This window comes from Schistosoma haematobium, chromosome ZW (assembly GCF_000699445.3).
Source record: "Schistosoma haematobium chromosome ZW, whole genome shotgun sequence".
NCBI classification, from domain to species: domain Eukaryota; kingdom Metazoa; phylum Platyhelminthes; class Trematoda; order Strigeidida; family Schistosomatidae; genus Schistosoma; species Schistosoma haematobium.
The window spans coordinates 7353874-7366499 of NC_067195.1; the positions used below are offsets into that span (position 1 = coordinate 7353874).

The 12626-nt window shown below is 34.5% G+C and overlaps 1 protein-coding gene across 1 annotated transcript in view; it reads left to right on the forward strand.

Annotated features, from left to right (window-relative positions):
• DNAH3_1 (Dynein heavy chain 3, axonemal) overlaps window positions 1-12626 on the forward strand; it is a gene marked incomplete at both ends in the record, with an annotated part of 122298 nt that overhangs the window by 76913 nt on the left and 32759 nt on the right. Inside the window, 5 exons of the mRNA XM_051218648.1 lie at window positions 3692-3859; window positions 4455-4588; window positions 6191-6617; window positions 8488-8895; window positions 10301-10513. Of these exons, the coding sequence (XP_051070260.1) occupies window positions 3692-3859; window positions 4455-4588; window positions 6191-6617; window positions 8488-8895; window positions 10301-10513 (1350 nt within the window). The remainder of the gene's footprint in view (window positions 1-3691; window positions 3860-4454; window positions 4589-6190; window positions 6618-8487; window positions 8896-10300; window positions 10514-12626) is intronic.

Genomic DNA, 12626 nt, shown 5'->3' on the forward strand with positions numbered 1-12626 from the left:
TATTCATTATTTAAATATTAAAAGAACATCCCTTTCTTATTCAATATTACATCTAATCAGTTTATTCATGAATCTTTTTATAAAAAAATTAAACAAACACTGCTAACTTCACCTTCACAAGTTCCTGTTTTTTCTCATATTAGTTTGCTTTTTTTAATTATATAATTGCATGTGTACTGATTACATGTGTCATGTTCTATTTTAATAGCTTTGTTAATATAACATAGTTTGAATCTCGTAAATGATATATCTAGCTCCCAAATGCCCTAGTACGGCGGAGAGTGGAGAGTGTCAGCTCTCCATCTCCAAATGCCTTCACATGGCCATGCACATACCGACACTACCAGGGAAGCCCTACTCACTGCATTCTCACGAAGGAAATATTGTTTACGAAAAGTGAATGTTCGAAAATTTAACCGGGTTGACTGACATGAATGGTCCATCTAGGGAAGATGAAAAACCCTGATTCCAACCAATTCTGTACATGGTTTCCACGATCCTGAGGTAACAAATGGCGTATGAACCTATTGTTGGTCACCAGCTACCATGGGACTGCATTTCCTGACGTTGCTCCACTGCCTAGTGGATTAGACCTTTAGGTCAAGGTTTCGGGAGTGGCTCTATAAGAAAACCACCTGCTTCGGTTTGGACACCCGGACAGTATCTGAATCCTGACACAAACCATTTGATTTGTGTTGCGTATATATATTTGGTGCCTCCTTATACCAATTCAGTCAAAGATTTTATTAGCTGCAGTTTGCTGCAGGGATTAGTACATATATAAGAAGTGAATTAAATATAACAATATAATAAATACATATGTATATAGAGATACTCATTATTCAATTATAAAACTGTAACATAAACCCCATGACTTTTTACCAAACATGATAGTGTATTTATAAACTGCATGAACAGTTTGTTGGTGTATTCTCTTAGTCGTAAACTTATAATATTCTGAGCGTTCTTCAACTGAGACTACATTTGGTAAGATTACTTATTCACTTACGTCTATTAACCCTCGTGGAGGAGCATAGGCCGCTCACTAACATTCTCCATCCAACTCTATCCTGGGCAATGCTTCCAAGTTCTTTCCACCTTTTTCATATCTGCTTCCAGTTCCCGACGTAGCGTGTTCTTTAGCCTTCCTCTTTTTCCTTTCCCTTCATGATTGCAAGTAAGCGCTTGCCTCGTGATACAGCTTGATGGTTTCCTCAGTGTTTGTCCTATCTACTTCCGGCGTTTTTTTCTAATTCCCTACTCAGCTTGAAGTTGACTTGTTCTGTTACACACTAGGCTGTTGCTGATAGTATCCGACCAACGAACATTGAGTATCTTACACAGACAATTGTTTATAAATACTTGCATCTTCTAGATGATGGTTGTAGTAGTTCTTCCAGTTTCAAGTCCAACATACACCATTGTGTATGTCGAGGCCTACTGCTACAGACGCATCTGCTACAGTGTTTGTTTTGACCTTCATTTGTTGATGTGTATGGAATAAAAGGGTCCATGTCATCTGCAAATTCCAAATTGTCTATTTGCATTCAACCTGTCCACTCTATTCCGTGCTTTCCCTCAAATATGGAGGTCACAATAACTGTGACGACGGACCACCGGTGAACTCGAGGAAGCTGTAAGAGGCTTAGAAGGAGCCGAAGACGTTTCATCCAATCACCTTTCGGAAGAATATTCTAGAATTCCAACGTGTAGCTTCCCGATTTGATAATGCTAATAACCCCCTGCATGCGGATTGGAGGACTGTAGTGATGATTTCGTTCTCACTAAAAACTATAAATACCTGACAATTTTGTACTATGATTGGCACTGTTAGGAATAATATTCCTTTCATTAGTCTTCCGTTTTCTTATTGCGAATTGGAAGGGTTTTGGTGTTCTAGTGCTCTGTTATACGCGGTATATCGAGAAATCAACTTTCAAGATATAACAATAACCAAGTCAACCACCAGAAGAAAGAGAAAGAGGGAGAGCAGGCAGCCTTGTCTGCCTTCGGTCCCTACTTGGAATGCATCTGTCAGCTGTCCTCCATGCACAAATTTGCACTGTAGTCCGTCGTACGAATTCCGGATGATGTTGACAATTTTATTAGGTACACCATAGTGCCGAAAAAGTTTCCATAATGTTCTCCTATCCATACTGTCAAACGCTTTCCAATAGTCAACGAAGATGGTGAATGATGACGAGTTCCACTCAAGTGATTGTTCAACGATGATCTGTAGTGTCGCGATTCTGTTTGTGCACGTCTTATCCTTACGAATCCAGCCTGCTGATCTCGAATTCGAGCTTCTATTGAATCTCTCATCCGGTTCAGCAACACTCTATTGAAAACCTTTCCTCGTACCGATAGCAGCTCGATGCTTCTATAGTTCTCACATTTGCTTGGATCTCCTTTCTTTGGTATCTTGATTAGGTATCCTTCTTTCCAGTCCATAGGCACTTGTTCTTCCTCGCGAGTCTTCATGAACAAAACGTTGAGCATGCTTGCAGTTGCTTTTGTGTCTGACATTAGTGCTTCAGCTGATATATTGTTAGGTCCTTTTTCTTTCCCGCTCTTGATTTTTCTGATGGCCATCCTGATTTCTTCGATCAAAACAGCAAACATTATCGTTCAATATCGGTAATATACCGATGAATAACTTCCAATATTCACATTATGCAAAATAAACCCGCCAATTAGTTTATTTGTAAAATTTATCATCTAATCAAACAGTATCATTGCATATTAGATGATATTTAAAATACAACTTATTATCTACTTCTTTATAAGATAGTTTTAAAATGTTGCCTTTTCAATCAGAATTCACTAGTTAATTTGATATTTGATTTACAAGCTTTTTTATAGTTTAAAGATGATTTTCATTAGAAATTTAATTTCCATACAATGAACAAGATTTATAGCTCAACAGAGAAGTACTAAAGATATTTTGTTTTCCTTGAACTGTCTAGCTAAATCGTGATGCTTCCATTGTCTTGCTAGTTAATACCATATGTACATATTTCATAATTTATGTTGACAAAGCAAACTGTCAAGGAATCGGAAACAACTTTTTGAAGTATTTACTATTAATATTGTCTAAAAAGACGATGAAAGCTTCAGGTTTGGATTATTCATTACCGAAAACACTAAGAAACAATCAATATCTAGCAGTATTGATTGGTTCTTTTTCAACAAGTTACCCATTTCTTACTTCTTGGTCGATCTTGATGGTAAATATTGTAAATGGTCACCAGTTATAAGTTAACAGTCCACTCAATCGACATCTAAATAATTTACATTCTTTTCGCTGCATAATGTCAGCAACCACGATATTTGTGATTGGACCTTTTGTTATTTGTACAACGGAAGGGTGTATACTATTCAGAAACGCACCTGAATAGATTATGCGATTAATAGTCATAATGATGCATTAAAACAAACAAAATCAGATAATTTGTTGAAATATCTAGATGGCAGGGACAGGTAACTCAGTTGTTTAAGCAGGCCGCCACATGTATTTTGGGAGAGATTTTTAAGCGTTATATATTTTTAAACACGAATATACAATTATTCATGAACAACTCTTTAATCATCAATGAGAATTTACTCCATATTTGTGATTTCTTACTTAGTTCTGTCCTTTTTTTATCTTCAAAAAACTACATTGATTGAATTACTTTTATTCTCTTAAAAGGGTGTTAAGATTGAACCGGATCCATTAGCAATGTATACATATTTTACACAAAGAGTTAAAAAGCATTTACATATTGTATTAGTAATGAGTCCGATTGGAGATGAGTTTCGATCACGGCTACGTATGTTCCCATCTTTGATTAATTGTTGTACAATTGACTGGTTTCATGTAAGTTATTATCATAATTTTATTAGTTTATATATATATATATATATATACATATATATATATATATATATATATGTTTAAGTACAGGATTGTGGTGATTGTTGATATCATGAACCGATCAATGTTAGACCACTACTGAAAACGGTTATTTCGTCCTATTGTGGGACTCCTCAGCAGTGCGTATCCAAGATCTCGCCTCGCGAGATTAGAATGCAGGACCTATCGGTCTTTTCTAATGATAATCAACATATGCTCACTAGTGACTAGCTTCAAGAGGTATTTTCTGGAGTTCTATTGAGAAGCAGTGACCAGTGGAGTTAAACCGGCTCTGTTGTGAGATAGTAACTCACTGAAAGCAATGGTGGATGTGTCGCTCAATTTCGTGGATTGGTTGAAGCTCCTGGGTTCTCATCCCGTGATGCGCACTGATGAGGAGTCTCACACTAGGACGAAACGGCCGTCCACAGCTCCCAGGTTTCCCATGGTGGTGTAGCTTCAATTCACTCATGATCTCAACCATTGAAATTACTATAATATCCACAAAGACCCCTTCTGATAATAATTTATTCATTTTAATCTTATCAATACAATTAAGGTTTGGCCTGAAGATGCATTAGAAATGGTTGCAAATAAATATTTTGAAGGTATTGAATTCGCAGAAAATATACGTGAATCATCTGTTACTTTATGTAAACACTTTCATGAAAGTGTAAGAAAATTAGCTGAAAAGTAAGTGTTTTCTTTAAATTACATTATATATTCATTTAAAGAATAAGCCTGATCATTCAGATAATCAGAAAAATACTGAAATAAAAATAAGTCCTGGTTTCCACTGCTAACCACTATCCATCTTTGCTTGCGAAGCTTGTGGATTAAGGCAATAACGAGGCAATACGCACAGTATTCACATATGCCAATAATAGACTGGTCAACTGCAATCTTAAACCTCAATGGGAACATTCAAGCAAACAATACCAAGTGAATTATCATTCTACTAAATGTTAAGAGTTTTCAGTTTTACTGATTTTACTGACTACTGAAATACTTATTACATTTATTGTTTGTATGTGTATCTCATCGTCATTTTTGTATACACAACTTAACCCCGTTAATCAATGATGCTTCATTCTATAACTTTAAGTTTGTACATCTAACCTGATCTCAACATGGATCAGTTTATGCATTCATATTATCTGAATACAGCGAATTGGTGATAAATTCTGTATGATTTATAAAAGTACTGATAAGTATGAGATCTTGCCCATAAAATACGATTGTTAAATAAAACAAAGCACTAAAAATGCCAAATTTTTCTTGGAAACTTAATATGCAGTGTAATTTAATATGCTTTTTCTAAATTATTTACATTACAGTTAACAGTTTTTCCTCTAACCCAGAATATTCCTCGAAAAAAGCCCAGAGGGTTCCTGAAAACGCTGAGAAACATTTTGTCCAATCATCATTAAATAGAAACATCTAAAAAGTGAAGAGTCACATATCACATTTCTGATTGATGATGAATATCTAAACCGATACTATGTCTAGTAGGGCTCCAGAACCTTCTAGAAGCTCAAGGCCACCTGTAATGCTATAAATACCCTCTTTTTGTGAAGCTTTATTTCTATATTTTGCGCCTTTCCTCTCATGTTCAAGTTTTCGTTTAGATTTAGCCTGGAGTTATTAGAAGAGCTTAGGAAACCGATTCAAACGTTCAGTCAGAAGATTTATCATTATTACGTTTAGCAGCGTTCAATACAACACAAAATTTTAAAGATATTCCATCAATTAAACTGAGAACTTATTAAATATCAGAAATGATACTTGATCATAAATTGTATGGGTTTACATTTTCCTACCGTTAGTATTCATGACTGTAAGCGTCCAATCTTTCTAGGAAAATTAGTTTCCTGCATGGACATCTTAACAACCCTAGAATTTACAAGTAAATTTACAATTTTAATCAGTAAATCCTTCATAGTCAACATAAGATTTGTAAAGAATTTCAAATCTGTTATACACATTTGGTTCAACTTGGGATAAGTCGCAAAAAGATTAAAGTTACTACGTGGATTTCGCTGTTAGCCTCCCATCGAAAATGTTATCAGAAATAATATTTGTTCATGAATGGATTGAAGTTTTACATTAAGACCGTACGATACCGGATAAGTAGGCTAGATGTTAAGCGTACTGTTGTGGAGTCCTACACTAGGATGAGACGTCCGTCCAGTACTTCCAGGTTCTCAATGGCGGTCTAGCTTAGATTGACTCATGAATTCAACTTTGAAAATACTTGTTCATCCATTTTTCTCTTTTTTACTATTTCCAAAATAGATTTTTAGAGGTATTACGTCGACATAGTTATGTAACACCAACATCATATTTAGAAATGATACTTACATTTAAAAAATTATTACATCAGAAACGGACTGAATTAACTACAATGCGTAATCGATATTTAACTGGTTTAGAAAAATTAGAATTTGCTGCAAATGAAGTTGGTAAAATGCAAATTGAATTACGTAATTTACAACCATTACTTATTGAGACAAGTGCAGAAACTGATAAATTATTACATAAAATTGCACAAGAATCTGTTGAAGTTGAAGCACAACGTGAAATTGTTGCATCCGATGAAATGATTGCTAATCAATCTGCATCTATATCGAAAGCAATTAAAGATGAATGTGAATCGGATTTAGCTGAAGCTATGCCAATATTAAACGATGCATTATCATCTTTAGATACATTAAAACAAAGTGTAAGCTTATTATATCATTTTTAGAGGCATAGTTTGTATCCATACTTTATAACTGAAAACTATTTAACAGTTTTCCTTAACGGTAAATCTCATTTCGCTTCATTTGACTATTAATGTATTTTTTTTCTCTAGAAATTAACCATAGTTTTAAAACTATTCAGTGACAATGAGTATAAGATGGAGTGATGACGTATGTGATGAAGGAACAGTTTCAGTCTTTTTTTAATTACCAAAATCACTCTTATTTTAGCTGAGTTAATATTACTTTCATTGATAATCACTAAAAGGGAGGGATGTTAGATTCTGTATGCATAATATTGAACAGAGATTTGCTATGAAAACTTTAACTCGACAGATAAGTTATTAATTAAGTTCAACAATTCTGTAGAGGTAAAATGACTTAGACAATAATTGTATTTAATGTTCTTAAAACTAGAAATATCGAATAGTGAAGTGTGCAGTCATCTGTTATTCATTAAAAGTCACAATCATTTGAATAGCATCCAAGAATCTCTAGAAATAAATTCCACATAAGCTGATACTCATCAGTACAGAACCCGTATATTGTAGTGAAAACTGAGATTTTTGTGTAAAATTCAGAACTACATTATTAAATTTGACGATTGGAAAGGTCAAGCTGCGACTGATCTCCAGTATAATGGAGATTTTGACAGTAATTAGTGACTGAACAATATTTTGCTTAATTCCCAGTACTAATCAATTTTTTTCGAATCACGAACCGATTTAAATTAGGCAATCATTGATGCTCTTCATAAGTGCGTATGCACGACCCCTCCACAAAGAATCAAACCCAGAACCTTCGGTCTCGCGAGTGACGCCTTAAACTCTAGATCACTGAGTTGGCATCCAATGATCAATAATTCTAACTATACTCAATCTATGATCAGTTAGAGATAAGATGAGGATAAACAATCTGTCAGCAATCAATGAAATTATTCAAGCGTACTAAAACCAAATTCGTAGAGGAATGTCAACAAACACAATCACTAGTAAGCGAAAATACATAACTACAATCAAACGAGACTTGACAGTAAGAGTGCAGTTAGGATAAAGTTTGCATGCAAAAATTAGGATAAAGAATTCATGAAAAGATTAATGTTTTTTAAATGGATGGCAGATAATCAATCAAGAGCAGTATGGGATCTGGTACAAATCGTCATGGATTCAGGTTACCACAACCCATGTCGGAACGGTGAGATGGAATTATCGAGACAAACTCCGGATTGGCAGAAGCGGTAACAGTATCAGTAGTACTAAATGACATTAGATGTATGGACTGAAATACATAAGTATTTTATGATATATATTACGTGCATCTGGGTCAATGTCACCGATTCGAAGTGATACCACTCTTCATCTCCAACATTTGATTATGATAATTGCGGGACCCCAATCAAGTCTACATCTATCTATTCAGTTCAGTTAAAAAATCAGTGACTATACAATGATGTCAACTAGTGGTTCCGCCACTCTTTTCTTTTGATCTACTCCATCACCAATCATCATAACCTGTTGAGTGTGGGGGTGGTTGTGCACACTAGTGTATATCCTAATCACCTCAGTCAAGGAAGACTTACTATCTTATCAGTTGATTCATCATCCTTCAGTACATTATGCTTAGCCTCAACATTTACCACTTGATAATTCAAGCATACCCAAATAATCCTACAAATATGCTTAATTCATAAATATCCTCTATTTTTACCAGTCACTTTCCACAGCAATAGAATTGAGCTGAACTCACTATTACACAGTATTCTTTTCCTTTGTTTGTCAATATGATCTACTAAAATTCTTCTATCATGTCTTTATTTTGATATTTGCTTTTTCCTATCTATTCACACTACAGGATATTACATTAGTTAAATCAATGAAAAATCCACCAAATGTTGTAAAATTAGTCATGGAAGCTGTTTGTATAATGTTAAATGAAAAAGCTGATCGTAAACCAGATGGTACAGGTCGAATGATTGAAGATTATTGGGCTCCATCATTAAAATTATTAAGTGATTTGAAATTTTTAGATCGTTTAAAAAATTATCCAATTGATAATATTTCTATAAATATTATGAAAAAAATTCGTGATAATTATATACCAAATACAGATTTTGATCCAAAAATTGTACGAAATGCAAGTACAGCATGTGAAGGTTTATGTAAATGGATTATTGCATTAGATAAATATGACAAAGTGGCTAAAATTGTTGCACCGAAAAAAGAAAAATTAGCTATTGCTGAATCTGAATTAAAAGTCCAAGTACGTTATATAATAGTAATAATAAAGCATGCTTTACACAATTTCTTGTGTTACGTTACATTAATACACTTTCCAATACTAAATACCTTATATTTCAACAAAATGTCTGTCTAATGCTGATTAAGCTTGTTGATACTCAAAGATATAAACATATATTCTCGTCAAAGGTGATAAGATGCTACTTATATTTCTCTTTGAAGTTTTCTCCATCATTCCTATTATCCTGCCATCATTTTTTCGAAGGAAAATTACCCAACTTGCTTTTATTTATTTATTTATTTATTTATTTAAACACATAAACATTGGTACAAGGAGGCACCAAATAGATATGTGCCACATAAAGCGTCTGATTTGTGTGAGGGCTGAGATACTGCTCGGGTGCCAAAACCGAGGCAGGTGGTTTACTTAGGGAGTCACACCCCTAGCCTTTGACTTAAAGGTCTGATCCACAAGGCAGTGCAGCAACGTAAGGAGATGCAGTCCCATGGTGGCCGATGACCAACAATTGGTTTATACGCCATTTATTTCCTTAGGATCCTGGAGCCCTTGTGCACGATTGGTTTGTAATCATGGTTTTCTAACTCCCCTAGGTGGACTCTCTGTGTCCACCAACCCGGTTAAAGTGCCGGACGTTCGCTTTTCTTCTTCTCGATTTCGTAAACAACACCCCCGCCACGAGAAGGCAATGAGTAGGACTTCCCTGGCAGAGGCTATATACGTGTGGCCATGTGAGAGCCTTTCGAGAGGGAGAGCGAACTCTCCCCACTCTCGGCCGTACCAGGGCATTTGGGGCACCCAACTTGGTAGAAAAAATGATTTGGCGTCTTTATCTGAACCTAGAATGAAGTTTTTAGTAGAATTGGTTCAAAAGTTCGACTATATTGGTCACATTTTCACCAAAGCCGCAATTTCACTTTTCTCACCATATTTTGAATTGCATAAATTAGTGTACCTCAATCCACAAGATTCAGTAAGTCATCTGTTACCAAATCCCAATAAAAAATAAACTATCCAGATAGAAAAATAACCATTGATTTCCTTTTTTTCAAAAGAGAAACTACTCCATACTAATAATAACCAGTAATTATAAAGGCTAAAATGTTAATTGTCAAAATATCTTAGTTCAAAAATAAAATAACAGATCATGATCACTAGAACAATCTAAAACATCATCATTTTAGTACTCGAGTAGTTTGAAAACTCAACCTCGATAAGGTGATGGATACGCACTGATGAGGAGTTCCATATTAGGACAAAACAATTGTTCAATACTTTCTAGTTTTCATCGGTTGTTTAACTTTGTTCGATTCATAATCTCAATAACATTTGATAATGTTCATAAAACCACTGTAATAAAACTTCAGAATTGTTCCACTTATTAATATTTTCATATTAATATATATAGCTGGCTAAATTAGCTGAAAAGAAAGCTGCGTTAGATGAAATTCAAGCGAAATTTCAAAGTTTACAAGATCAATTAGAAGAAATGCAAAAGAAGAAACAAGATTTAGAAGATAATATTGATTTGTGTAGTAAAAAGTTGGATCGTGCAGAAAAACTGATTAGTGGATTAGGTGGGGAGAAAACACGATGGACTGAAGCTGCTGCAGTATTAAAAGTAAGAATTAATAATGAAATTATATTCATTCAAAAATGTATTTTTTTTTAATTTTAGTTTTTTTAGTTTTAATAAAACATCCATATAATTAAGGTAACTGAATTGATCTTGTATTTACCGAATTCATTTTTGATATCTCAACTGATACCGAGAGATAAGACTACTGGCAAACTGATCAAATATGTTTGCCTCTCTTCGCTTTCAGCCATATTACCAAGTGAATCAGCTAAACTAAAAATCAATCAGTTAATTGTATGCTTAAATGTAGGACTGACACGGAATAGTAAGTATGTAATGTCACAATACTTAATTGTCTTGCATTCTACCCTTTTACTTCCCTTTAAATCAGTCATGTTAAGTCAAATATGTTGCGATCTTTCTAATGTCTACATGGGCTCATTCTAACTTCTGTACAGACAAGTCAGTTTACCATTATAGGTTATTTTTTATATTTGCCCTTGTAAGTTATTCACTTTCATTAGCACTTGTTTTCATGTATGTGTGTGTGTTTTGTTTGGATACTGTTTATAAACAACTGAAACACCCTTTTATCCATGAATTTCGACTGTAACTTCATCATCAATACTCGCTAATTTAATTTGTCTGTTTACACGATTATTTGAAATACACATATTCTAAACACATTCCATATTCAACTGTCCATTTTTACGTTATATAAGCGTGGTCAGTTGACAGGATATAAACGAAGTAAGATTGAATTTATATTTCATTCATCCCTCAATATAAAGGCCATAGATGTACTGCGTTATTCAAATTGTGTTTGTTGGTATATGTTCTCTATATTCAACGTGAATGAAATAACGCTGAAACTTTTTCCTTATATCCTTATTTATCCAATTAAATCAAGTCTTTAAATATTATTTCATACATCCTAATCCCTTGGCAAATTTAAATAACTTTAATAGTTGAATTCATGAGTCGATCTAAGGCTGGACCACTATCAGGAACCTGAAAGCACTGGACAGCCTTTTTGCCCTAGTATGGGACTTCGCAATACTTGACGTTAGACATTAACACAGTTCAATGCCGGATCAGCAGACTAGATGTTAGGCGTGCGCGCGCTAAACTGAAGATCCTGGATTCGAGTTCCGTGTTTGGGACCGTGGATGCGCACTGTAAAGGAGTTTCATACTAGGACGAGAAGTCTATCCAATACTTCCAGGTTTTCCGTGGTGTTATAACATTGATCCATTAATGATATCGATCTAAACTCAACAATCGCCACAACCCTATACAGATGTTGTTTTCTCTTGTTTCTTAAGTTGTTTCGAATTGAATTCCATTGATTGTTGTATGGAATAACATTTTTTTAATAATAACATTTCTATCGTGAATTTAAGCCATTTTCAGCTGACAAGAAGCCTTGAAATACATTCAATTTATTTTATTCTACCAATATCGTTCTTCACGCTTTATCTATCTGAATAATTTGAAACTGAATTCACTAGAAAACTTGAAAAAGTCATAAATTTTATTTTATACTAATAGACAAATGATAATGAGATACTACAGGGTTTAAAAAGCGATTAACTTACTTATTGAGTATGATGTTTGTATCATTGTTAGTAACAGTTTGAAGTATCCTGTCCATTTAAAAAACTTGTGATAAAATGTTTATCTTGGAGCTATCTACACAAAATGCATATATATCATTAAAGACTAATCATAAACTCCATCCTAGGATAATTTAAAGCCTTATTAATAACCACATAATTATGACGAAGTTTTTAGATTTAACTGTACAGTTAATATACCTGAACAGTTTTTTATTTATTAGGCTTTTTAAACTCGACTTGATCACAGTTGATTGATCACTGGGCGGCGATCAATGTCATGCTTGTCTAGTCCTTATTAGTGCAGATCGAATGCTATCGATCATGTTGCAATGTGGCCACCAGTCTAGGTGACTCGACACTGCGGGCACTATGTATCGAGATTTAGATGGTGGTTGGAGGTAGTCAACAGGAAACCCTGGACCCGGGTTTCGTGCTACTTGGCACTCGTCAGCAAGGTGTACCTGTAATCTTGAGGGAACTGGTGCTCCCTGGCGGACTCGATCTCGTGTCACCCAGCTTCACAGTCAGAGACGTTA